This window comes from Notothenia rossii (assembly GCF_949606895.1).
Source record: "Notothenia rossii genome assembly, chromosome: 7".
NCBI lineage: Eukaryota > Metazoa > Chordata > Actinopteri > Perciformes > Nototheniidae > Notothenia > Notothenia rossii.
Window position 1 is genome coordinate 18,894,121 of NC_136905.1, and position 27,863 is coordinate 18,921,983.

Sequence of the window (27,863 nt, forward strand, 5' to 3'; positions counted from 1 at the left end):
ACTCCACCTGGAGTAATTCACAAGTTACCCTGCAGTAAACTTAAGCAATAGCTCACGACAGGCCGTGGTATATGCTCATTATATCACAGCTAAGGGGCGTGGTTCGGCCCCTTTTATAAAACGGTTACCAAGTGTGGCAATATGAAAGAAAAATACACACTCTAATTTAAATAGTTTTTATTAGTAAATAATGATGTTCAAAATAAAATAGTCCCTCCGTTGCCTTCTGCACAAAACATAGTGCGAGGTGGTTGCTATGCAACAACACTAACAGCTAGCGATCATATTAGACAGAGAGCGTTGATCGATTATTTGGCTATTTATTTACATTAATGTGTATGTTGCTGTTTATTGTGCACCCACTGAAAAACTGTCCAGCATCAGTAGCATGGCTTACTTGGTCACTTGTATAGGTCGAGGTTGTTCGAGGCTGTTGCTTGGCGTGGCGAGGATATTGCTCCACTTTCTCGAGACTTTCCCCGAGATTGGGCTTCCAGTAGCTCTGGAGAGAGCTTTAACAACTGTCATAATTTCTCTGCTTTGTTTCGAGACCCGCATCAGAAAGCTTTTGAATGGTGGTACTTTTCCAGTTGGTCTACCTGCTCTTCACGGAGCTCTGCATGTCGTAGTTTAGGTGCTTTTTTTTCTGGAGATAGGCACTGCTCAATCCACTCCTCCATACTATAGTAAGACCCCCCCGGAGGTCGAAGTTAATCTTAAATGTTTCCATTTTATGCTTTGTAAGTTTGTTTCGTAACGGAAGAAATTTAAATATATTTATAAAACTGAAAAGTCAAATCAAGCAATCTGATTGGTCGATAGCGTTTTTGCAGACCTCTTTGATTACAGATTTGAAAACATCGTTGATTGCTTTAAAAGTAGCACAATTCATTATGTTAAACCTTCAAAAGTATCTAGATATCCCTGCCCTAATGTCAAAGGAACTGCACACGGAATATGTTTTGCCGTTTGATGTCTATGTCTGGACCGCTGCGTCAAAAAGGGAGGCTTCTGCCCCGTTACTTCTCCACTGCTTTCTTGTTCCAGTATGAAAAGCAATTCAGCCTAACGGTATACTGTTTTTCTCAGACGCGGAGGGATACTGGCTTGTTGTGAAAAGTAACTTACAATTCTACCCGTGGTATACGCTCAGTATATCACGGCTAAGAACCAATCAGATTGCTTGATTTGACTTGTCCGTTTTATAAAAAGTCATAACTAGCTGCACCTTGACCAGTTTTGATAAACCCATTAAATGGATCAATAATTATTATCACAAAATATAGTATACATTATTCTGAAATGGGGCAACCTGCATAATGAGTACTTTCACTTTTGGTACTTTAAATATATTTTGATGCCAATACTTTTGTACTTTACTTGAGTAACATTTTCCCACTGAACAGTTAAAACCTGTTATTCTTTAGCAACGTGACTCCACTAAAACTCTCATCCTTAGTGGTATATGTATTTAAAACACAAACTGGAAAGCATGTTATAGGAAAAGCAAGGAATGTCTGTAATGACAAGTAACGTTGATGACATAGAAAATATGAAAAATCTATTTTAATAAAATTATCTTAAAACAAGACGATCTTTGTATCAAAACCCCTTCATCAATAAAAACATTGACATCTTTACAAAAAACTATGATATTTACATCAAGAAGCGGCAGTGAAAATACAGTATATTCAAAGAAAAGTACAAAAAAAGAGCTGCCCAAGCTGTGAACAGTAAACATCGTCAAGAGGAATGCCACTAAACAACACTGACACTACCAATCACTTAGCAGGTCATTTCATATCAAAAATCTCTCATCCACCAGAGTCTTGTTGGCGAGGTTCTTCCGTCCCAGAGTGTTACGGATCAAGCGAAATATCTGTAAATAATGAAATGTCGTTGAATATTATGTTCATTTAAACGCATTGAAGGTATCATAATCAATATACCCCTAATACTTACTATTTGCTGTACGCATGTAAGCACAGCTGCAAGCACAAAGCTCTGAGACCCGAGGTCAACGACACAGAAAAACAAAGTGTCGAAAATGAGCAGCGTAGCCTCATTTCCATAAAACAGTACGTCACTGAAAGTGTGGGCCTCATCTGGGGGAGAAAATCAAACAGACCTTAAATAAACATAAATGCGCTTATAAACAAACAGAAATGTACAGCATACCTGGGCTGAAGTCATTACCATTGTAAAATATGCTTTTTTCACTGGGTTCGAGGAACTCCATCCCTATGACCCTCTCAAACATCAGCTTGTCTCTCACTATATAGTCCATGTCAGGATGTGCCTGAGGGAAATAACTCAATGTTAGAAACAGAACAATCTCGCCTCCACATGACATTTTTCAATTAATGTAAACAACTCATTTACTTTACAATGTAACAAATAAATTATACAATCAAACTATGTTGGGTTCAATGTGCTTGTGTAAATTAACGAGCGTGCGTTTCTACTGACATGGTCTATAACGGATCCCAGGAAGTGGTTCATGGTCTGGTATCCTCGGGCCCTCTGCTCAAACTGGTTCGCTGAGGATGTGTCCATCAGCCGCGATGGCCCGTTCCTCTGCAGCACAGGAGTCAAGCAACCATTAAAATCGGAAACCAGGAAGCACATTTCTTTCTTTGTTCAGATCAACACAACAGCGAAAGCACACACCCTGCCGATCTGCTCCCGTATCCTGTCATACTGCAGTCGCAGGCGGTTGGTGAGAGACACCTGAAAGGTCTGGGTGTCTGAGTTGGGCAGTAAACCTCTCTGACCACACAAGGACTCCTTTAGTCAGAAAAGGAAGAAAGAGAATGGATTAAATGTGAAATCAACAATGTCATAAATATGCTAGAGCTTCTAACACATCATGTAATCTGTTGGAGTACATACAGATTCTCTATTCAAATTGTTGTTCATTTCCTCCATGTTTGTGTCTGCATGCCCATGTACTGATCGCCCGTGAATGTAGTAGCCAAAACAACGGTGAGATAGCAGCAACACGGAAATCTGATTAGAAAACATGGACAAATAGGATTTACACTTAATAAAACAATTCAGGACATATCAATTGTTTAAAATGTTGTATAGACATTGATACTTACATTACTGATGGAGCAGAGATCAACAAACTGACGGATTTTGTCCTCTATAAAGTGCTCATGAAACACAGTGAAGAAAATAACCTGTGGGGATAAATAATTTTCTTTTAATGGAACTTTCCAAAATGTTACTGTTTACAGTCATACATTTACAAGTCTCAAGCAATTCCCAAGTGTTCACTGTGGTGAGACTCAAGCAAGTCAAGTCAAGTCATGCTCAGGTCAAACAAGTCAAGTCATACGAAATTCTGATGAATAACTCCAGTTTCCGCATTTATTTATTTATTTCCGGATACTGTGAGAGTCACGGACATTAATTCAGAGATCAAGGCAGACTGGTTTACACACTCACATGTTTTGCCGATCCGGTGCTTAAACAAATAGCTTTACATCCCTAGCCGAAATGTCCCTAAAATGAAGTCCAGTTTTAAATATATCTCAAATATTGCATGCACTGTCATTTCCCCACATAAACATTAACAGTCTGCAATGAAACGGTTGTCTCCTGTGTGCTCCACTTCCTCCTTGGCGCACCGGTAACCGTAACCGTTTTTCATTCCCCTCCGTACAATACAAAAACAAATGCAAATATTTAATTTTAGTTAGAGTCATCCGTCTCAAGTCAAGTCAAGTCTCAAGTCATGAATACCAAGTCAAAGTCAAGTCGAGTCTTTTATCAATGTTAGTCAAGCAAGTCTCAAGTACAAAAATATGCGACTCGAGTCCCCCACCTCTGGTTTACAGTACTCCCCTCAATTCTTAAGAAAGACAAGCAGAGGTGAGAAATCAAAGGGCAAGTGACAGAAAAGAGAGGAGAATGACTGGTGGACGTTTTACCTGCAGAAATCCGATGCAGAGCCACAGTGTGGAGGACAGACCGTAGCGCAGCATGATGCTGTATGAGGGGGTGTACTCCTGAGAGGAGCGCTGTAAAATTGGCCAGGGGTCCCTCAGGGCGAGGTTGGAGAACCCTAGCACCTGAACATTACAACATATGTTAGCAATGTAATCAATGAGGAACCGTTAAATAACAAATACTGAAAGAACTGATTGGATGTGTTGTTGAAAGATGTACTTCAAGAAAGAAGAGCACGGCCATGATTTGAAAAGTGGGGCTGATCTTGCGGATGGTCTGGATCTCGTTCCATTCATTGGCCACAAAGTAGGTCCTCCAGATGCTGACAGGAGAGGGGTCACGTTTCGGCTCACCAGCAGCTGAAACAACAGAGAATATGTTGAATGGAATAAAATAAAAAATAGAATATGCTTTCTTGCTAAGACTTTAAGATATAATCTCAATTTGTTCGTACCTTGAACCGTTCTGTTAGCTTTGCATCGTGGCCTCTCCCAGTCAATAAAGAAAACATCAATGGACACCTGCATGAACAGCTTGTGGAGAAACTGGACAGCCTGGATATAAATACACAAAACAATATTTTGTATTTCCTTACAGAGGCACACCATCTAGCTTTCAAAAAGACACAAGTTGACATATGTTTAGTAAGTGACTAACCTTGAGAGCAAAGGCACAACCAACGTAGGTCACAAACTGTTCCTCCTGAGCAGGTAGTGGTAAGAGCACTGATACAAACTGTTGAGCCTAAACACAAACACAGAGACAAATGAATCTAGGGTATATGCAGGAATCCTGAAGTCAAATGTAATCCCTTTTAAGACCTTTTTTAAGACCCTTTCCATACATTTTAAGACCTCATCGCCACTTTGAGTTTTAACCGGTTACATTGGCGTTACACTTTACCTAACATTTACTGTATACAGTATTGATTGTCCTTCCTCCTTATCTTCCAACCATTTGGACGCAGACTTGCATTTCCCCATAACGATGTTGTTTAGCAACCGGCGTAAACGTAAACGCGCGCTATCAAGCAGTGAGCGTGCGATGTCCTGTTCAGATGACGTCAAATCCAACGGGATGCCATAAATAAACTACACAGAATCACACTACACACCTACGCAATGATTACATTCAGGCAGACTGTAGAAAACAACCTCTTTGGACCATTTATAGATTTATTGAAAACAAGCTACAAAATGAAACACCTTGGAAAATGCCGTTTAATACTTTTTTAATAGCCTTAATTTTCGCTAAATTGATTGATCAACTTTTAATACTTTTTAAGACCCCGTGGACACCCTGGAATCACAGCAGTCAAACAATCTCACGTAAATCTATGCATTGAAAATGATGTTTAGAAACAAAAGGTAAAGGAGGAAAAATACTTGCCTTTAACGTCTAAAAGTCGCAAAGAGGGGGAAATAGAGAAGGAAGTCCATGCAAAAACAAGAGAAACACAAATTGTGTGTGGAAAATAAATAAAGTTTAAAGAAGGTCTCAGAGAAGAATTAAGATACTTGTATAAACTCAACAAAAGAAAGTATCAATCCTATAAAAGAAAGCCCCTAAGGACTTATACTAACCTTGTAAAAGATGAGCCAGTAAAGTCCGGTCCCCACGGTGACGGCAAAGAAAACATTGGCCAGATCTCCGGCATAAAAAATCAAAAACTTAAGCAGAGTCTGAGGGAGAAGGAGGGAGAGGCATACATTACATAAGTCGAGGCTAAAAACACTACTTTTTAGAGCTGCTTACCCACAAGCCTTTTAACTTGTTTTAGCACCTACCGTATTTACAATGTCGTTTTTAAACTATTTTGTATCTCATTAATGCATTGTTTTTATTAATCTGTTATTCCATTATGTTTATTTATTGTGTTCCTCTCACTTTGAATTGCCTCTGCGTCTGAAATGTGCTATATAAATAAACGTACCTTACCAAGCTTTACACTAAAGTGTGGATTGACAAGGACATATATTTGTGATGACCTTTTCTTGTTTGAATATAGAACAGAAAATACACTACAAACCAAAACATAACAGCTGTACTGCACACAAAGCGTTGAAACAGAAACACAATTAAATAAATTGAGGAATATGATACAGTTACAGTAAGTGGAAATAAAAGATGGGGAAATACAGTTCCCATTACCACTAACTTTTAAAGCTGGCCTGCCCCAGTTCTGATATTCCTGGGCATGGAAGAGTGTGGGGTGGGATTAAAAGGGGTTATGACTTTTCAAAGATGCAGTACCTCTGCATCAATGAGCGGAGAGGCGATCCTCCTCTTCCAGCTAACTGTCTTCAGCAGAGAGTAGATAAGGGCCACACCAGCCATCACACCGATAGCGGTCTGTGCATACGCAAAACCATCAGAGACACAGTTCATACCATAACACATACTGTACACAAGAGCTTCTCCTTGTCATATTAGGCCATTTAACAATACGTGTTTGTACTCACATCTGTCTTTATGCGAGCCTCATTCTGATCCATCTCATACGCCACAGCAAAAGTTGTCTACAAACAGAATAATTTATTCAACATATTAAACAAAGGCTTGTTTTGGAGATTTAGTAGCAAAAACACAGAGAAATACAGCCGTGACCTTTGAGGGACCTATTGTTCTAGCATAGTACAGCAGTGTGCCAGCCAGGTAGCTGTCTTGGAGCATATCAGCAAGGACAGAACTCTATTTATCAGAATGCACCTTCAGAGTTTCACATAAGAGAAGATTAGTCCGTGTGGCCACATCATCTCTTGTATTAATAACTGCTTGTACGAAGTAGCTGTATCAAAAGACAATCAAAATGTAACCATATGAGACAAATTAAGAGACAGCAACACGCAAAAAAAAGAAATTAGGATTGAAAACAGCAGCTATAGTTTGTGTGTGTTGACTCACAGTCACAGTTTGTGTATTGATATCCGTGATTGGAACGTCTCTGTAGGTCACAGTCATCAGAGGGGGGAAAACCTGTCCGTCCTGGGTTCGGGGAACCAGCTGGAACCTACCAAACACACGGTTGATTAAAAACCACTTCTCAAACAGTTACAAATAAAAGCTTTGACTATTTTTATTTTATATGAAGCTGAAGTATTGGCAGCCAACCTTATTTTGACACTGCTGACTACACGGATGACTTTGGGCAGGGAACTGGTGCTCTTCTCTCTTCCACTCAGCGTATCGACAACAAACACGCGTCGAGACAGGTACCAGTTCTTCATGCTCTCTGCAAAATGGCAGATATATTAAAGCAATGCACACACACACACGCACGCACGCACGCACGCACGCAAACACACGCACACGCACACGCACACGCACACACACACACACACACACACACACACACACACACACACACACACACACACACACACACACACACACACACACACACACACACACACACACACACTTCAAACAGAATAGAATCCCACCTTGGTTGATTAGGCGCCCATTGTATTGCTGGTTATAGACCAGTGTAGGCAGGGGGAGAAGTTTTCTGTTCTCGCCTCCACCAAGATCCAAAAACACATCATAGAACAACGGCTCCGGGTGGGCGTCCAACAAGTCTGCTACTGAGAGATCACACTATACACACACACACACACACACACACACACACACACACACACACATTATATTATATTACAACTGGGCATCGCAAGATAGTTTGTGCACTGTCCCTGAGATCAATTGAAAGAACAGATACTCACACTCTCTTGGTAAGCAGTGCCAAAGCTGAAGGCTGCAGACTGTCTGGAAGTTGTTCCTGGACAAAGCTGAAAGAAGAACAAAGGTGGAAAGGTGTAATTATCTATATACTATGTATGAAGCACTTAACACATTTCAAAATGTTTTCGATCCAAAATGTATATGCTCAAGCTGTCATGATTGTTACTTAAGGAAATGTATGAACATGTGTAACCAACATGGCTGGGGAAACTGAGTAACAAGTAAAAGTATTTACCAGATACACCTAAATGAATATGCTTAACAAACAAGCATGGAGTCAACAATAACAAACGGCTTTTGTAATTCAGTTTCTGGTCAACTCTTCTATACTGAGGGAAATCTCAACTGTGCAATCTCTTGAAGTCAGTCTTTTGAGAAGAATGACTTTCGGTTTCATTATTGGGCCAATGTTGTAAAACTAGGCAGTTCTAATCATATATTAAAATAAGTAACACTTGTTTTTTGTTTTCAGGTGTAAAACCTTTTAATAAGTCATTTTCCATCTTACCTGGAGATTACCTGCTCCTACTTGTTCCCATCTGAGGAACTCTCCTCTGACATTATACACAGCAGCAAGCAGCCTAATGTCCGTGTTCTGTCAGACAAACAGAATGTGTCAGATAAACAAAACGGTTTAATGCTGAATTTGTAGAATCTTTAAGCGTTGATTTCATTGTGATAACTGGAGAATGATTCAAGTTCATCACTGACCTTGTTTCTTCCTCTGAAACTGAACTTAATGGGAACAGGATCGGTCTGAAGCACTCGACCTGCCAGCCCAGGTTCGTCCCCGTAGTAAAGCCACGGCAGATTAACTCTCCTAGAGACGAAGTAACCAAAATGCAAAATAATTACAGTATATGGTTAGAAATCATGCTATTTAATCCATAACTTGTATAGATGGCACAACATATACACATACTGTGTGCCATGATAGTGTTGATTACCAGTAAGAGATGTCTTGAGTTGAGCTTAAAGCAGCCTGAGATCTGAAGATGGTGTTAAAGAGGCCGCAGGCGTCGTTGGAGACGCTGCTGAAGGAATGCATGTTCATCACACACATGTTCCCAAGAGCCTGACATGCCGTCAAGTTGGAGAATACCTGTAACAATACAAAACTGTTTATGAAACAGCTGGAATATACACAGAAAGTTAAGAAAATCCTTATCTCATAAAAGTAAAAGATCCGTATAAGATACAATTTCACAGCACAGAAAATGTGTTCTAAAAGCTGTTTTAACAAAAGACAACCCTTTCTGTATCCTTGTATTTACATGTGGACATTTATGAGATGCATTTTCGCATGAATTTGCATTTTTTTTATTTGAAAGGCTATGAATTGTCATAAATACCAACAGCTATCACAATTGCAACAATTAAGTTACAACACCACATTGTAAATGATAGAATATTCTTGCTGTCCGAACATAATGTTGGATCAGTAAAATAAAGAGTTAGAAATTACAAGGCAGGCTGCTGACGAGGAGTACAGGTTTTTGACAAACCAGGCAGACTGGACACTGAACTTCTGCAAGGGGAAAAAAAGCGGAAAACACCAATCAGATTGCATCAATATAAACAAAATTGAGTGAGCAAGTGAGAGAGGAAAGGGAAGACTCACCAGCTGAGCATAGGTAACACTGGGATTCACATTAGTGGAGAGGCTGCCTGAAGGGAAACATAGACCTCCGGCCTGCAAATCGCATACCAACCAGTGAAGATGCATTAATGAATGAGTCTGATACTGAATGGTGTGTGTATCAAATCAAGTTTTATTTATATAGCACATTTATAAACGATTTTTGGTCGAGCCAAAGTGCTGTACATATAATAAAAATAGCCTACAGTAGAGACATTTTACAGCTAATACAACAACACAGATAGTTCAGAATATGTATGATGAGTCTGGAGGAGGGTGTGAGGAAAAAGGGTCAGCAGGGCTCACCAGGACATTAGGAGGGTTACACACACAGGAGGAGTTAATGAAGGAATCCTGACATCTCTCACATCTGAAAAACAAAGTATAAAAACCTTACATACTGTACTATCAATCTTTTCTTATCACACTAGGGATGCTAGAGACAGGCAGTTAACACTCATACGCCATTTATCAGAACAAACCACTTGTGTGAAAGAGTTTTATCTGGCATTGTAATAACTATGAGGTTTTAAGGGTTAGTGCTTATGAGGGGCACAGAGGGATAAAGAAAGGGAAGATACAGCAAGACTGTAGGTCTGCTGTGCAAGGGTGACACACAGACTAGAATCAATATCCCTCAAAAGAGGATTGTTCCGTTTTCATTAAAAGAAAGTATCTAACATAATAACAGTTTTCTGTATTCTACATTTTAAAATCAATGATAAATCCCACGTCCAGCCTTTCAAACTCAAATTGTAGCAGTGCTCGCCTCTTAAATTAGACTATTGGACTATTGTAACTGAACATGCTTTAATACATGAAATGTAATCAGTCTACAGGACAGTACAATACATGGATTTGCACTGACTAACTCAGATGCCTTGGACGACTTCTTGAGTGTGAATATGTATGAAACTGAATATACCAGTGTTTCGGTTGTGAGGTATTGGTGCTGTACATACTTGTCTCCACTGTAGTTTGGCACAGTCAAACCAGGGGTATTTCCATTACATATTTCACACCTGGCCTCATCCAGAAGGTTTCCATTGGTATCTCTCTCCACTGAAAAACAACAGCCCATATTCAGCCTTTTTTTTAACACAAAATGCTGCTAAATTTATAGCACGCACTTTTAACATTTAAAACTTTGAGAAGCATGTTTGCTATTCATGACTGGTAGTGTCTATGGTGACTCACCCAGGATATTGCCTGGTGGGCACTGGCACTTCCCCTCATCACTGAGACTGCCGGGACAGCGGACACACCCAAACCCATCTGTAATTACTGCCTATAATGAGAGACAACTTGTCAACAAACCAATATTACCAATGGGATTGCAATTGTGAAGTGAAAGTGAGATGCATTATCGACAGTATAATGTGAGATTAACAGCAATTGCCAGGGGAATTGTACGTACAGGTTTGTCAGTGGGACATTGCTGACATGTGATGGATGTCTTGTCGGTTATGAGAGTTTGGTAACCAGTTTTGCAAATGCAGCTCAGTCCTGCAAACAAAAGGAGAGAATTTATGCTGATTAGAAGAAACAGGGATTGAAGAGGGGTACGTTTTTAGATATTAGTTATTGTGATATTTAAGGTAATGGGCTCATGCCTCAATTCGAGGAAATACTTGCTATAAATCATGACTTATAATCATTATGGAGTTTTACCTTTTGATGAACTAGTTAAATAGAAAAAAGGACCTACACACATATAGAGAGTAATTATTAGATTATGGAAAATATTAACAGTACCACACATTTGATTTTTTTGTGTGATCTAAACTACTGTGAAGTATGTCCATAATAGATGACAAGACTTTAGATCAGTCAGAAACAATGTTATCGTATATCTCCTTAAATAAAGCATTTCGGCACAGAGGCATTCATTCAAACGTCAAACTGTGCATCCTGTTTGTAGGTGGATTTCCCCATTTCCCCATCAATACTTTTATCTAAGCTAACTAGCCTTTTACTAGCTAACTGTTACCCAGTTCATTGTGGATTTGTTGGGTCGTGGATGGCTGTTCGAGTCATTTTCGAGTTAATTCTTTTTGATAAACCACACGTTTTTATTGGCATATATATTGTCAGTATGCTACTTGTTGTGTGGTGGTAACCTACCTGTTGTGCTCCGGAGCTGATTTGAACCGCAGCTCACACACGAGAGACTTGAGATATCGAAAAATGTGTCCCCACTACACTCTGAAGGAGACTTGAAAGTAATGACAAACTGCTGGCAATCAAAAATATCTATGTATACAGACAGAAATAATGTTATAATAGGCACTTTGTATCTGCTAACAACAGACGGTAGCGTCCCCGTCGCCATGGTAAACAACGGACCTTCTTTGTTTTTTTTTTACCCACAATCCTATTCAGCATGCGTGATGACGTCGTGACCAGTTCACGTGTGCGTCACGTTTTACCTACTGAATTTAATCTGTAAATAATAATAATATGAATACATTTGAAGCAATACAATACAAATACAAGTTATCTGTGGGTTTCTATTTGAATAAACACATTTCAAAAGGCCCTATTCAATGCAGTGTCTGAATGTACTTGTACGTTGTGCTTTTAACCTATATCTCAATATTGTACTGCACACTTTTCCTCCACAGCTAGTTACTGCAGGTTTATGTTACTAGAACCTCATACAAAAATCCATTGATAGATTATGATATATTGTCATGGATTAAGCTACCTAGCAGTAAATAAAGACATTAAAATTAGCTCCATTTTAACCAGCTGCCACGTAAAATATAATCAATTTATATTATACTCAAGACAAATAATACTTATTCTGCCAGTCTATGACTAACTATTAATTGTTAGCAGATGCTTTATAATTATTTAAAAAGGCTAGTAACTATGTACTGTGGGATGTGTGTTTTAACCTGGAAGGCCTTGTTAAGACACAATGAATCTCATTTAAAATTTGAATTGCATTCATCTTTGATAGAAGTGTCATGATTGCCATGCGATACAATGAAGTCTCTCAAATGGTCTAACTGTTGACCTTAAACTTACAGTGAAGAAACTATCTCCAGACAATCTCCAGATGCAAAACTGCCTTATCACAGCAACTCTTACATACTTCAAATCTACAACCTTCATGCAGTCTTAATGAATCCAATAAAGCATGTTTTCTTCTGAGATACCATCCTTCTGTGCAGTATCTTTATAGGTACATTTAATTAAAAAATATAGACTTTTTCTAAATGTGAGGCGTGACAAGGAAAGAGAAATATGTGCACCACTTTACTAAGGCTAAGGCAAAAGTGGAAAAAAATATGGATACAAAACAATACAGATTGTGTTAGTCATAATATGTAATGTTGTTGCTAAATAACCTTTATTTGCAGAAGGACATTTTTTTAACTCTGTTGACTGGAAAGATGTTTTGGTTCACCACACATTGAGTTGTATGAGTTTTGGCAGGAAACGACATGCTCTGCAGCTGCATCTTATTCACTTCCTCTGAAGTCTGTTATTATGTATGTGGTATTGTGTTTTTTTAAAAATGTTGTTTAAGCTTAATGATCTCAAAGGTTGAGACTGAATCATAAGGTGTAAATATGAAATTTTTCCTCAGTGCGTGTGGATCATCGACTGTCACTGGTAGGGACAAAAGAGCTCTGCAGAGAAAAGCAACCCATGGGGCTGGCTGGGTGTTATGATTTTAGTTGAACTGAAATAAACATTAATTTTGGACTGAAGAAAAACTTTTGTGCAGGTGAAATGCATATAAGATATGTGATAATGTGTGGCGTTTCCTTTTTAGTTTTCTGTGTGCCTAACACAGTTAATCAATGTGTAAATCAAGTTCTGTTCTGACCTCACTCCAGTCCAGTAGGTGGCGGAAATGCGTCACATACAACAAGTATAAAAAGGGGGAAAACCAAAACCAGGCTCAGACCAAAACCAGATTGACTGAATAAACCGCATTCTTGAGCAACAGTGGGGGCGGTCGGATAGATACATAAAGGGAAGAGGAAGTGTTTCAGCAACTAGTCGAGGCTAACATGAGAGAATGCAACAGCAAAGCCCGCGAAGAAACAACTAGTTACAGTCCATGCTGTGGTGAGTAGTTGAGCTTTTCACGGAGACAGAAAAGTTTTCTACAATTCCCGGGCTTTATTTTCCTTTCAGCGGTGCGAACAACACACCACGTGTTTTCGTCATTGCCGAAATCTCAACAATTCGCTTTTGCATTTTTTTTGTTTTCACCATTGTTGTCTTACTTTTCAGACACCATCTCACCGGGTGTGAAAAAATGATAATTCTGCGCTTGCAAGGTCTTGATGTGAAGGCAGGCACTAAAGATGTACGGAGGTTTTTCAGACGCTTTCACATACCTGACGGAGGAGTGTACATCGTGGGAGGAAGTCTGCAAGAAGCATTTATTGCATTTACTTTAGAAAAACATGCACAGCTTGCTTTGCGGTACACCGGAAGGTTACTAAAAGGTTCTAAAGTTAGTCTACACCTAAGCAGCATGGCAGAGCTTGAGAAAAAACTAAAATATTTGCTGAAGAGGAGGAAGCCCTCCCCCCCACAGCCTCCTGTGAAGAAACCTCAGCCATTTTCAGATGCTAATGTGCTGCCTTCAAATGATATCCCTTTTGATGCCAACACTCTGCCAGAGCCTCTTCATCCAGATACTTCAAATCTACAACCTTCAAATGCAGACTCACAAGACTTCAAAGCTGCCTTTCTTCTTGGGATGTATACTATCATTAAAGGTCTCCAGTCAACCTGTCCAGGTGAAAAAACCGAGGCAGAGCAAACGGTTGACTTTCCAAGAGTGGTTGATAAAATTATGTCACCAAAAAAGACACCAGGCTACGTCAGGCTCTTTGGTCTGCCAGCCTCCACTAAAAAACAGGACATCTGCCAGTTTTTCCAAGGGTTGACAGTACAGGAAGCCATCGTGGATGTTGAGTTGGGACGTAGCCACGCATGCCTCGTGAAGTTTGCAAACACACAGGATGCGTTTGATGCTCTTCACTTCAATCAGCAGTCATTGGGCCCCATCTGTGTGGAGGTGCGTGCAGCAACTGAGAAGATGTGGACCAGCGCACTGCAGGAATGTGAAGCTGCTGTTAATGTTGGGCAGAGAGTAAAAACCAAGCAAAAGCCTCTCAAGGAAAGTGCACACCACCGAAAAAACAACATGTCTGCGCTGCAGCTCAGGAGGCAGTTTATCAACCAGTTTCCATCAAAATTGGCAAAAAAGCCAAGAGCTGACTGTGACTCCATCACTACCATATCGCCAGCTGTGGAGTACAACGTCATGGTAAACAATCTACACAAAGGGATGACCAAGACTGAAATAAAAGAGTTGTTTGGATGTCCGAACATTGCACACACAAATGTATTACATCTGCTTGACAAGGAAGGCAACAGATCAGCTACAGCCTTCCTTATATTTGAGTGCACTGAGGATTATGACTATGCAATGAATCTCAATGGCTGCCATGTGGGTTCGGATACCATTGAGGTCTCATCAATCACTAAAAAGAGGATGAAAGAGATGATGGCCAAAATCCTACCCAGAAGTCTTGAACTTTGTCCAAATAGTGGACCCAAGGGGAAACGGAATCCACTTGTGCCGAGCAATACATCTGACCCAGCAGCTCAGACCTGCCTTTTCGTCAGAAACCTGCCTGCAGATGTCCAAGAAAGTCATATACAAATGCTTTTCAGCACATTCAGACTCAAGAAGAATAATATCATTTTACTGCGTAACAGCAATGGGGAGAGTATTGGTGAGGCTCTGGTTCAGTTTAAATCTCCAAAACTTGCTTCACTGGCTCACAGGCTCCATGGCCTGGAATTCCAGGGGACAAAACTACTTCTTACTTGCATTACCATGAAACAAATGGAGGACGTCTTGGCAAAAAACTTTGAAGCAGTTAAACATTAACGCTCAAATGCAGACATTGTGGCTCAAGGCCATAACTAAGTTTGTTTCAACTGTTACTTTGCTTAACTTCTGCAACATGTTGAGTTGTTCTTACTTTTCAAATGTTTAAGAATATCGTTAGCTCTGAACATTCCATGTATTCTAAAATAAATGTTTTTTTACTGTTCATTCTGGGTTTTAACCTTTTCTTTACCTTTTTACTCCTCTTTAAGGAGTTAAACGTCCCATGACATGGCCATTTCTACTGATCATAATTCCATTGTTGAGGTCGACTAGAATAGATTTAAATTGTTCGATGTTCCAAAATGACATTGGTTTCTCATACAGCATCTCTTTATAGTATGTGTATTCACTCCGTCCTAAACGGCTTGTTGGAGCTCCTGCCCCCCCTCCCTATGAGCCCACTGTGCTCTGATTGGTCAGCTCTCTTCTGATGAGTCCACCACCGTTACAGCGGAACATCAGTGATTGTGTTACAATGAGACCAGCAACCAGAAAATGAAACCAGTAATGACAAACATGAGAATGCTGCGTGGGGTCTGGGTGCCGTGTTGGCGGGACGTTGCGGGGCTCACTGCTGCGGACTGTTTTTGCTGGATTACTGGGGTTGTTTCCTGGTTGCTGCGTGGGGTCTGCGAGACAGCATGAAACTCAGCCGGTGTATCGCTGTCTCCGGAGCCGCAGCTGAGAAAAGATAAGGCTGTGTGTGTGAGGAGCTCCACAGATTGGTCCATTTGGACCTGGGCATGGTTAAGTCACCATACTCGGAGAAAAAATCTCCAACGAGGCGTTCTGGGGCAGCATAGACAGGTCTTTTCTGTGTTAAGAGTTTTACTCGCTACAGGGTCTACTTTGAGGGTTTGTGACTCTGCAGACCGTTTACATGCAGAAAGCGCTCTCCGGTTATATTTTTCTGGCTATATATCTAAGAAAAGGATTTACTCGCAGCTTTAATGCTGCTGAAATGATAATGGGAAGGAAAAAAACTCAACAAACTTGTCATGGAGGAAATAAACTATTAATGTAGTTAAGGAAAGCTTGAAGTCATTTGATATTTTCACTGAAACTAGACCAGTTGAAGACTTGTAGGACTATATTCAGACTATTTGAGCACTACCAATTATCTGTGCATCATTTCAAAAGATGGGACAGGAACAAAGAGTAAAGAGGAGATGCCATGAGGCTAAGGACAATAGGTCAGATTTGAATCCCAGATATCTGAACACCCTGAAGATTGTGTTGTGAAAAAAGTTGGAACGAAACAAACACCTGTAATGTCATTCATTTTAATAGAACAGGGCCTTGGAAAATAAAGAATAGGCATACACTTATGTTGAGTTAAACTGGTGAACACATGTTTGTTTTACTTCCCAAGTTTTTAATCTTCACATATTCTAAAATAGATACAAACATTAAAAAAGGAAGACCACTAAGTAGCAACAAAAAATATGCCTAAAAGCATCAGTGTAAAAAAAGAAATTATAAAATCGACATTTTCAAATTTTGCCCGGTCATAATTGATGCTTGTGATTTTCATTTGTAATACTTGGGTCCCGTAGAGTACCTGGATGGACCTGCAGAGAGACAGAAACACATTAAAATGGCACAATATAGAACATTGGGAAAGCAACAGGAATATGTGATACATAGAAGGTCAACAAATGACCAACCGATAAACTTCTACATTTGAGTTCACTTCAAATGGAAAGGCTCAGAGGAGACTTGGTCACATACCTGAGAATGGATCGCTACTGCCCATCAATTTGGGGGTTTCAGAGGAGAAGCCTGTGGAGCTCATGGAGAAGCTGTTCAGACTAGAACCCTGAGGAGGAAATGAAGACAAACATTTAGGAAAAGATCAGACTCAGAAACGGGTTTTGTCAAGTAGTTTTACACATACAAGGAATTTGCCTTGGTGTATACATGGTGCATACAAACAGTTAATAAGTTAAAGAGTAAGAACCAGAAAATGAAATATAAACAATTGAAATGATTATACATTGAGATGTAGACCAATTATTTACATGCACAGGTTTCTAAATACATATGTAATAGTAATACAGATAATACTGAGAAATATGGGCTCATACAAATCAGATAAAATGTCTTTCTTACATTTGTTTTTACTAAATAAATACAAGAACAGAAACGGGTCATAGTGAAAACAAGCTCCATACCGACGATACGCTCCTCAGTCTGTAGTCCATCAGTACATCTGTCAGTTTCTGTGTCACCTTCAGCACCAGCTGTGCGTCACTCTCATTCTCTATCCGGAAAGTATCCTTCAAATATAATTTAAGGAGTTAATAAACGTTTTAAAAAAGGTCCCATGTCATGTCCATTTCTACTGATCATAATTCCATTGTTGAGGTATACTAGAACAAAATGACATTGGTTTCTCATACAGCATCTCTGTATAGTATGTGTATTCACTCAGTCCTAAACGGCTTGTTGGAGCTCCTGCCCCCCTCCCTATGAGCCCACTGTACTCTCATTGGTCAGCTCTCTTCTGATGAGTCCACCACCGTTATAGCGGAACATCAGTGATTATGTGTTTCAATGGCGTTAACAACCAGAAAATAGGCGCTTTCACACCGCAGTACTTTTCCCACAAAGGTTCATGAGAACTTAGTTCATCAGAACTAAAGAGTTCTGATGAACTAAATACAGATCGCGTAAACACCGGAATAAGTCCCTGGGGGTGGATTAGGCAAATGAAACCGCTGACGTCACTTCTTCTTCTTCTGCTTTGGGTTTACTGGCAGGCCGCAAACAACTTCACGGCGTATACTGCCGCCCAAAATCCCCGGCCGGAAGTCCCCGGAGTTGGACTGGCTTCAGTAGAAGCTGCTGGGACTCCCAGCAGCTTCTACTGAAGCTTTCCGAGTAAATCGCCAGAACGCCGACACCTCCTCATCTCCACCGCTCCCATGTTTTATTTTGTGTTGCCTTAAATTAGTCCCTCTGCGTTTCTGCGCTGGGCTAATGCTAATGCTAATTATGCTAATGCGAGGATAATAAAATGGTGGCTTCACAACACTTTTTTTGAGTTTTACAGGGCGTGGTTTGCAATCCGCCCAGCCAATCAGAAATATAGCTCTTTTCTCACAAGAGAGCCGCATGAGAGTCCCTGCTCTCGAGCAGGGACGGAAAAGGGGGTAAAAAGGTTCTCATGAACTAATTTTAGTTCCGGCTCTTTTTGGTGTGAACGCGACATTTCGGAACTAAAGTGGGAAAAGTACTCCGGTGTGAACGCGGCTAATGACACCAGTAATGACAAACATGAGAATGCTGCGTGGGGTCTGGGTGCCGTGTTGGCGGGACGTTGCGGGGCTCGCTGCTGCAGACAGTGTGAGCTGGATTACTGGGGTCGCTTCCTGGTTGCTGTGTGGGGTCTGCAAGACAGCACGAAACTCACCTGAACTCAGCCTGAGTTTCGCGGTGTATCGCTGTCTCAGGCTGAGAAATCCAGAGTCGCAGCTGAGAAAAGGTGTGTGTGTGTGTGTGTGTGTGTGTGGAGCTCCACGGATCGGTCCATTTGGACCTGGGCGTGGTTACGTCACCATACTCGGGAAGAAAACAATGGAAAAAGAAAAATCTCCAACGAGGCGTTCTGGGGCAGCATAGACAGGTCTTTTCTGTGTTAGAGTTTTACTCGCAACAGGGTGTACTTTGAGGGTTTGTGACTCTGCAGACCGTTTACATGCAGAAAGCGCTACATAACACACAAGGGGACGGGTAATAACCGGAAAAGCATGACATGGGACCTTTAATACAAACGAGTAATTTTACAAAATAAATGGACAGTTGTTAAGTTATGGAGGAACCTGCTGTGAGAAATGTAACTCGTACCAGGTAAGTGAGGAGTGTATTAGGAAGGTTGCCAGTTTCTGGAGCAGCCCCCATCAAGCCTGGTCTCTCCAGTGCCTTGTCCATTGGTCTGTTCATCTGGCTCCTCCGCATTTGGTTGCCATGGTACTCATCAGGATACATACCGACCGGGTCCTCCAGCAATCCACCCCTTCCATAGCCACCTTTTCCACCACCTGATCCAAAACTGTCTCTGATCCCAGCTGGGCGATGACCCATACCATCTGGGTAAGATCTTTGATCCATTCCCGAGCCGAGGGACTCTTGTCTGGTCGGGTAATCGAAGCCTCCAAAGCCGGGCTCCCCATACTCTGCCCCTGGATAGTCAGAGAGAAGTCCTCGCTGAGGAGGAAACTCCCCTGAAAACCTTGAGTCGGAGAACCTGGGTCCTGAGGGACCTGTTACATTAAAATTGCATATTAGGTCAATGGAAAAACAGCATTTATCAGGGTTCGTACGGGTGCTGGAAATCCTTGAAAATGCTTGAAATTGTACGAGGTGTTTTCAAGGTTTGAAAAGTGCTTGAATTTTGGGAATGGTGCTTGAATTTGGGATAAAGTGCTTGAAATTGTAAATGCTTTACTTCGCTTTTTAGATTAAAAGAAAATAAAGAACTGAGCGCGCTTAATTGCTTCGCTTTTAAATAACAGCTCTGCTCCAGCCTTCCCACACTATGCGCGTGACCTGCAAGTGTTTTTGTTATGTGTGACCTGGGCATTCTGATGAGTGCTAGATGACAGTATGCCAGGAGGTTGCAGTTACAACGAGCGTTGGCTAGCAGAAGGACAAATACAAGCCATGGCTAAGACAAGGGTCAATCCCACGAGTAGCCTCCTTCAAAGTTTTCAAAAAATAACGATGGGAGAGTATGCGCTGAAGAGCCACATGAAAGGTACGCCGTAGTTGAGCATTTTAAATTAGGCTAACGTTGCATGTTACGTTTGTTTAAGCTAACGTTAGCAAGCTGAATAGTGAACTCGATGAGGGATAATAATAATAGCAGGGGACAATCATTTCAGAGGAGCGTACCTATGTTATGTGTTTTACAGTCGCCATCCTGTGATGTTCAGAGGATGAAGCACTAATTCAACCCAGTCTCACGGCATTTCGTGTTATAGTCACAAAATATTAGACAGAGCGATTTTAAAAGCAATGTATTTCTACTGGTAGTATGTTTCGTGCCTAAACCAAATGCAACTTGCTCTATCGAAATCAGTCACATTGACCCGAAGACACATTTTCGTTTGTGTTACTGGTCTGGGGGAAGCTTGCGAGTGTGTGTGTTTGTGTATTTTTGCGTTTGTGTGTATTGTGTAGCGGCTGTTGTTATGCCTGATGTGACGTTAAGTTACTCCGTTCTCCGCTTGTAATTATGCCGTTACAAGCTTCAAAGTTGTATTTATCATCTGAATTTGCGGAAACAAGTTTAATATTCTTAAAGCCAATACTTTGTTTTAATGCTGTCAAAATTATCGCGTTAACGGCGGTAATTACATTTTGAATGAATTGCGTTAAAATATTTAACGCATTTAACGCATGTACAGAATGGCCCGCCCCATACATCCCACCAGTGGCAGCGACAGGGTATGGCTGGGGTAGGCTACACCCATACCAAGAAATGGCTTAACCCCACCATGAAAAATGATGTTAAAGTAAGCAAAATAAAGTCCGCCAACTCGCGCCGACAATTGCACAGAAAGTAGTTATTAAGATTGATTTCAGTAGCCACTTGTCTGGAAAAAATACTGAAGACCAGAAACGGTTTTGAAAACTTTCGTCACGTAGTGATCGTCTTCTCAATAGAACATCTTTGATAATGTCTTCTGGTCAATCAGAATCAAGATAACGGCGTGGTGTTGTTGCAGGAAGTCCCGACGGAGAATACTTTTGCTTTAGTGCAGGGGTGCACATAACTGGTAAGCAGGTTATGTGCCTAATCTGAAATGCGTACCGTCACTTGTGTCACAAAGCGCATTTTCGTACCGACGTACTTGTGAAGCTTTTCCAGAAGGCGGACAGAGTCGGTCTCCGTGTGCACAGACAGGGCTGCTGTTAACGTCGGTCTGTACAACGGAATTGTGCCAAAACTACACCAACCGGCTGCGGAGGGAGACTCCCTCCCTTCACTGGAGAACTGCGCTAAAACCCCCCCGTCGTCGTCTTTCCTGAAGTACTCCCCCGTTGATAGAAATCAACACGTAATCAATTAAGACCCCACGGTTTGATGATTGATAGGTGTGTGGGCTGTCTTTCATTTTGACACAGAAAAATGTTATAATATATATAATGTTAAATGGATATATCCGCCTTCTTTCATTTATCTTTCCATTCCCGTAACGATATACATAAAGAAATGGCATATTTTGGACATAGTTCGAATGGTGATTAATCATGATTAATTAATTTTTAAGCTGTGATTAATCTGATTAAACATTTTAATCGTTTGACAGCCCTAAAAAAAATATATATACAGATTTCAGTATTCTGAGGCTCTGAGCCCCATTTCCTTTCCTCACAGACAGCAAAAAAAGCCCGTCATTATACGATTTAAAAATAAAAACAATAATCGTGGCTTGATATTGAGTAAGAACATGTTTTTATGAACCCCACAGCTTCCGGTCTTCCAAGACCCGACCGGACAAAAAGATGCAGGCACGAAACACTACCAATAGAAATACATTGCTTTTAAATCATTCTGTGTGACACGAAAAAAAGGGGAAAATCGTGTTGGTGAACACAAATAAATAGATTACATTTATTTCATGAAAATATAGTTAAAGTGGCGACAGTAAAAGTAGTCATTGTGCAGATTGGTCCATTTCAGAATAATAGATATGATATGTTTTATAATGATTGATCATTAAAGTGTTCTCAAAGCTGGTAAAGGTGCAGCTAGTTTGAATGACTTTGTATACTGCAGGGTAGCTGGTGGATTTACTCCAGGTGGAACTAAAGTCTGATTTAACACTTGATTATATTTCACATCATTCATCCACATCTGTGAAGTATCTAAAAGGTATTAAATACATGTAATGGAGTAAAAGTACACCATTTACCTCTGACTTGTGTTTACTGCCAACCTAAAAGTACCTCAAAAATAGTAATCAATAATGTATTGAAAAGTTATTTGGCTGATTGTTTTATATTGGCTCAGCCAGGTTATATGGAATGCCCTGTCTACGTATAGATGGGTCACTCATTTTGAAATATTAAACTTAGTTTTCTTTTCTTTAATTTTTCATCCTCATGTAGAATGCTATTATGAAACACACATTTGGTTGTTTATCATAAAGAACATCTGATTTAATGTGAGGTAGGGAAATAATCATTTGAGTATATAAATATGTAATTTACAACAGCTGTAAGATGCTTGAAAAGCACTTGAATTTCACTTTGGAAAAGGTGTAAGAACCCTGATTTAGTGACATCACAAAAGTAAATTAATATTTTGTCAAAAATATATGAAAGACAGTAGGGTACTTCTGTATGTATACTTGCCGTTTTAGTTTTTTTAAACAAAAGCAGAAAATCTCCATATACGAGAAGGTAAAAACTGAGGTAAACTTAAAGATGAATTGATTGTGAAAAGAGTTGACAAGTACTTTCTTAAGTCGATGGATGATCGATTAGTTCACTTATAGCTGCAGCTCTAGCTTAAATTATAAAAATGACTTACCAAAGGGTGGCGGTCCCATCCCTGGCGCAAGTGGAGCCGTAGCTTTAGGAGCCGCAGAACCTGTAAGGGACAACGGGAAATGAGAGACATTCTCAACTTAGGCTTACAACCAACAGGAAATCCTTTTTACTAAACCAATTTCATAGAAGAGAAACTTACGGAGTCCCTTAAAAGCAAGAACTTCATATGGCTCCTTCAGAATGACCTAAAAGCCACAACAGGAACAAAAAGATGTCAAATCCACAATCATGAATAAAATAAGCAAACTCAAATGTAAAACCTTGAATCGCAAAAGTAAGAATATTTTATTTAGAACCGTTGGGAAAACACTGCGTAAAGTCGATACTCCTTTTTCATTTATTTAACAGTAAAGGCTGTCAAAATGCAGCCTTACAGTTAATCTGGCACAATGTAAGCTGAAATGCCAGGCAAGCCTACAATAAACACATTCCTGATAGATTGTTACCCCTCACAACCTTTGAAATAGATTTCTAATCTTATCTAACTTATTAAGGATGTTATGACTTATATTGCAGTGCAATAAGCCTTTAAGTTCATGGATGTGGCACTAAAACTAGACCTTCTAGATCAGGGCTTTTCAAAGTGTGGGAAGGTGAGCCTCCTCTCAGAGAACATAAGAACAGCCGCGCCCCCCCTCCCAATTATTATTATTATTATTATTATTATTATTATTATTATTATTATTGTTGTTGTTATAATGCAGGGGTATTCAATTGCATTTCAAAGAGGTCCAGTAAGAGAAAATGTCATTAAATGCTCTGTTTTCGCTCCGTCTCCCTCTCTCTTTTTTGAGCACGCCATTTGAAATGACTCCGACTGTTTCTCTCTTCTTGTCTCGTGTGTTTGAATCTATCGTGCTCACTGATTGCACCGATTTGATTGGCTGAGTAGCGTCACCTCCTTAAAACATTAAACAATAACTTTTTTATCTTTATGTTTTAAACTTTAATTTTTTTTTTTTTTTTACATTTTCAACATCGTGGATAAATTCTTATATGCTCCCGGCAACACACTGAACGTCCACTTTGCCTTCTTATTACACTCACCCCTACTTTAGTGGGAACAACTAGTCTGCGTCTTTGATGCGCACAGGCGGATGATGCGGTGATGCAATGCAGACAGGAATAAACGCAGATCATCCTCTGGCTGCAGCCTTGACCGGTACTTGCTTTTGATCAAAGTCAATGCGGAAAACCCGCACTCACACAGGTAGGCGGAGGCAGGGGGGGACTGGGACTAAAAATCAGCCCTGGAATCTCACCCAGCCCAGCCCACCCCACCCAAATTGGTAGAGCACCCCTGGAGCTCTCTGGCGCCCCCACAGGGAGGCACGCCTCACACTTTGAAAACTGCTGTTCTTGATTGTATTCAACCTTCTCATCTACATCTGCAAGCCAACGCAACCCCTTAACAGACAATTAATTTCCAATGGTCATTTTAAGCAAATAATCTAGCAATATCCTTCCCAGGAAGATAAAAACACAGCTTTTCTGCCATATTTCGCAGGGATATACATCTGACACTTACCTTGATTTGTCCTCTTCCCTCAGTCTTCTCCACCTCGGCTGAAACTTCTTTAATGGTTTTTCTTACAGCAGGGTCCCTGATGGCCTCTTCCTCTTCATGGGTTACCTTGTTAGGGTACACCTTTTTCTGTGTAAAGACAAATACATATATACAAAACATTTCCCAATATTGTGCATTTAGGGCAGATTAAAAAGCCATCAATACTCACCAAATATCTGAAGCTGTGTTTCCAGCCTTTCACATGGGCAAGCATATCATGCTGCAAGCGGGAGACGGCACAGAGTTTGCACTGGTAGTGTGGTGGGACAGATTTACTGGGGCTACGGTACTCCCACACATACTGAAGACCTGCAAACAAGTCATGATCATTTTTTAAAAATCCATTTGATAGAAAGAGAAGAAGGTAAAGTAGATGTTTAGTAGGGAAATGTGCCCTATGCTTACCAATGACACACTCTGTGAGCCCCTTCAACTGTTTGCTGAGAGCGGGCAGGGTCTGGATAGTTGCCCCTTTGGAGAACACTGGAAAACACAACAGTGGTCAACACAAAGCAAGAGCTTTATCGTGACACACGACTGAACAACATTCCTGTCCAGAAGACTATTTCAGCAGGACACTTTGTTATACATTTATGGGGTGACCCCTGGGATCATAATAATCATAGTTAGGAAGACACTGAAATTCAGAAAGTGTGTTAGGTTCCAACACTGCCTTCATTGTCTGGTGATGACCAATTAATTAGAATTATGTGTGAACTGAACAACTTATAGAAACCCAAACTCCTGTGTGCCTTTGAAGCCAGAGGGAAGGACAGGAACAGAAGTTCTCCGCTAACCCCCATTTAGGCTTTGATGCAGGGCATCAGCTCCCGTAATGTACCGTCTCTCACTGTGTCAACCACAGAAGAATCAATTCTGTGTTGCACTAAGGAAGCAGTCCTAATGTTTGAACGCAGTAAAGGTTTACTTAGATAAAAAAATATTAACAGCATTCAAGCCTGTGTAGCACAGGCAACTGAATACCACAATGAATACTGCATCCAGCAGTCTAAAGAAGTTTTTCTGGTGAGCAAAAAAAGCACAAGAGCACAAAAAGTGCAACAAAACTTGCAACCATTGCAGCCGCATGGTTGTATTACTGTATGTGCCGCTGCTTTAGGTGTCACGAGGGACTACTGGAGCTTATGGTGCTGGTCTTATAATGTAGCAACATTTTAGGAGAATGGGTTGAAATTTCTAAAATTGTTCAGAACTTCTAAATGTTGAAAAAAAAAAATCTACAATAGTAGCATTATGGCAAGAAGATACTGGAAAAGGTTTTGCAAGATTATTACTGCAAAACCATGTATGGCACCCAACAGCCCCCACCTCTGAGAGTGTCAGTCTCAAAAAGTGGAGAACATTCCACCACCCATCAAATGAAGCAGGGAAATCAACAAGATCTCAAGCTTCTCCTCTTAGCACTGGCAGTGGCACTGTGTATAAATGACTTACCTATATCAGCAGAATGCTGCGGCTGCTTTCTCTGTCAAAAGGAGGGAATTAACCCACATGAAGGAGAGAGACACATACAGGCATTAGTGACAGGATAAGACTTAGTAGAGGACTGATTATTCTTGTCCATGTCCGCCACACTATATATGCCATGGAGTCATTATTTTCCCATGTTCCCCAGGACGTCTGCATCAAGCAGCAACAGTCAAACAGACACATTATTAAATAGTGTCTGAATCATGTGAGAGACTTGATACACTTAAATGAAGACAAGTGTAATATTCAAACATTCCACAGTGGTCAAATGAAAGAAGCCTGAGATCAAGACCTCAGTAATTTCCCAATGAGAATGAAATTAAAATGTTGCACCAAGTCTTTGCTCTTCTTTTCCTGTGTTTTCTTCCACTGTGTATTTTGGCCTTACACCCATTGTGGGTGTGCATCCAAGTTTGACAGGTGAAATAAGCAAACACAAATAACAAAACATTCACCCCTTTTCCTAAAGAGGGGCAAAGAACTAGCTCCTTCAAAACGTTGTAGCCTTGATTTATGTTTCTCTCAGGAAACCATCATGGCAATTACTCAACCTGAGACAAATTGAATTTCATAAGGGAATTCGAAATGTTCCATTTGGCGCAAATATCTCTCACGAAAAAGCAAATTCACAATTGTAACATTTATATTTGTTGCAATAAAAAAAAGTGCTGTTTATTGATAGTCTTGGTTTGTAGCGGCGGACTTGCATATTAAATGTAAAAATATGCTATTAACCGCTTTTTTTTTACAGAATCCCACAGGGAGCCCTGCTAAACTTTAGCCATTTTTGGTTCACAACAGGACTGCTCTCAGAAGTAAAAACTGAGAAGCTTGCCCTTAGACTTTGGTTCAGTGAACCCAAGTCTCAGAAATAGAAACTTTAAGCTGTTTCAGTGAACTGAAGAAATATTGGCATTTTGAGGTCAACAAACTAAACTTTGCTAAACACAGACATTCCTTTGAATCACAACAGCGATAACAGGCCACATATGGAAGGCCAGGACCACTGAGTGGGCACGTTTTAAGCCTGAGAGCACACGGGCTGGCACCAAGTCCACCTGCAAGGACTGCTATCGCCTGGCTCTCAAACACGCACCACAACAGCCAGTGCACATTATCATTAACACAACAATCATGGTTTCTTTATGAGAAGGCAGCATCATGTGCATGTTGTTATATGAGTTTAGTTTTATAAGTTGTGTTGTTTTCAGCTGAGTGCCGTCTTACCCTGTTATTTCTCTTTGGATTGGACTGCGGCCCATTTCTAGGTGGATGCTTGTTAGCTGAAGAATTAGCCTCCATTTCCTTAGTTTCTCTACTGTAAGACAGAGAAAGAGATCGTATCAAAAACATTTATAAACCAGGCAATTAATATTCTACATAAACACGCTCACATTCGTCCATGTTATCTTATCTGAGCAGAAACTCGTTGCGTTGTTTGGTTTCAAACATGGTTTCAACTGAGGCCCAGCCGAGGCTTAAATAAAACGGCTTTTTGTCAATCATACGCTAGCTGTGGACGCAACACGCAAGTCTATACACCAAATATCATATGTATCTCGACTAGTTAAAGGGTAATCTAATAAAAAACTTACCTGATGTATTTTAAAACAAACAGCGAGTTTCTCCAAGCACAAGGTCGGCAGCGCAGAATAGCTATGCTGTTAAAAAACAAAGCAGCCTCGAAACCAATGGGGAAGCGGCGCTTCTGCCAGTTTGAAAAATACGATATTGGACAATTTTACCTCAGCACTATAAAACAAAAACAAACATACCCTCATAATACATCTGTATTAGTGTAAGTTACACTAAATCATCCAATATTGGGCATAGGACATCTATCAAATATATAATTTACTTTATTAATTCCTTATTATAATATTGCTAAGGCACTTGTGAGGACAACTATGTAGTGCGTTTGTTTTGTGAGCCAGGTTTTACCGTTGTAGCTTGTTGGAGCAACATTGAAC

At 40.4% G+C, this 27,863-nt stretch overlaps 3 protein-coding genes across 3 annotated transcripts; 1 reads left to right on the plus strand and 2 right to left on the minus strand.

Annotated features, from left to right (window-relative positions):
• Positions 1–1,551: 1,551 nt before the first annotated feature.
• On the minus strand, positions 1,552–12,022 carry tmem67 (transmembrane protein 67). Its single transcript, XM_079694321.1, has 28 exons — positions 11,462–12,022; positions 10,755–10,843; positions 10,535–10,625; positions 10,300–10,399; positions 9,644–9,707; positions 9,320–9,391; positions 9,164–9,226; positions 8,646–8,800; positions 8,410–8,518; positions 8,207–8,293; positions 7,680–7,745; positions 7,401–7,554; positions 7,069–7,189; positions 6,862–6,967; positions 6,420–6,476; positions 6,211–6,309; positions 5,541–5,639; positions 4,615–4,701; positions 4,412–4,511; positions 4,177–4,316; positions 3,939–4,079; positions 3,105–3,185; positions 2,893–3,009; positions 2,671–2,787; positions 2,470–2,577; positions 2,197–2,299; positions 1,963–2,105; positions 1,552–1,879 (listed from the first exon to the last, which is right to left on the minus strand). Exons 1-28 carry the CDS (start codon positions 11,667–11,669, stop codon positions 1,799–1,801), a joined length of 2,958 nt encoding a protein of 985 aa, XP_079550447.1. The 5' UTR covers positions 11,670–12,022; the 3' UTR covers positions 1,552–1,798.
• Positions 12,023–13,239: 1,217 nt separating this feature from the next.
• On the plus strand, positions 13,240–15,435 carry rbm12ba (RNA binding motif protein 12Ba). Its single transcript, XM_079694322.1, has 2 exons — positions 13,240–13,423; positions 13,592–15,435. Exon 2 carries the CDS (start codon positions 13,617–13,619, stop codon positions 15,267–15,269), a length of 1,653 nt encoding a protein of 550 aa, XP_079550448.1. The 5' UTR covers positions 13,240–13,423; positions 13,592–13,616; the 3' UTR covers positions 15,270–15,435.
• A 1,104-nt stretch (positions 15,436–16,539) lies between these two features.
• LOC307047388 (uncharacterized protein) lies at positions 16,540–27,621 on the minus strand. The gene is made up of 12 exons (XM_079694329.1): positions 27,489–27,621; positions 27,121–27,211; positions 25,858–25,888; positions 24,808–24,885; positions 24,572–24,711; positions 24,364–24,489; positions 22,975–23,020; positions 22,816–22,875; positions 19,122–19,537; positions 17,447–17,551; positions 17,004–17,091; positions 16,540–16,843 (listed from the first exon to the last, which is right to left on the minus strand). The coding sequence occupies exons 2-12, from the start codon at positions 27,193–27,195 to the stop codon at positions 16,803–16,805; spliced, it is 1,206 nt and encodes a 401-aa protein (XP_079550455.1). The 5' UTR covers positions 27,196–27,211; positions 27,489–27,621; the 3' UTR covers positions 16,540–16,802.
• Between the last annotated feature and the right edge of the window lie 242 nt (positions 27,622–27,863).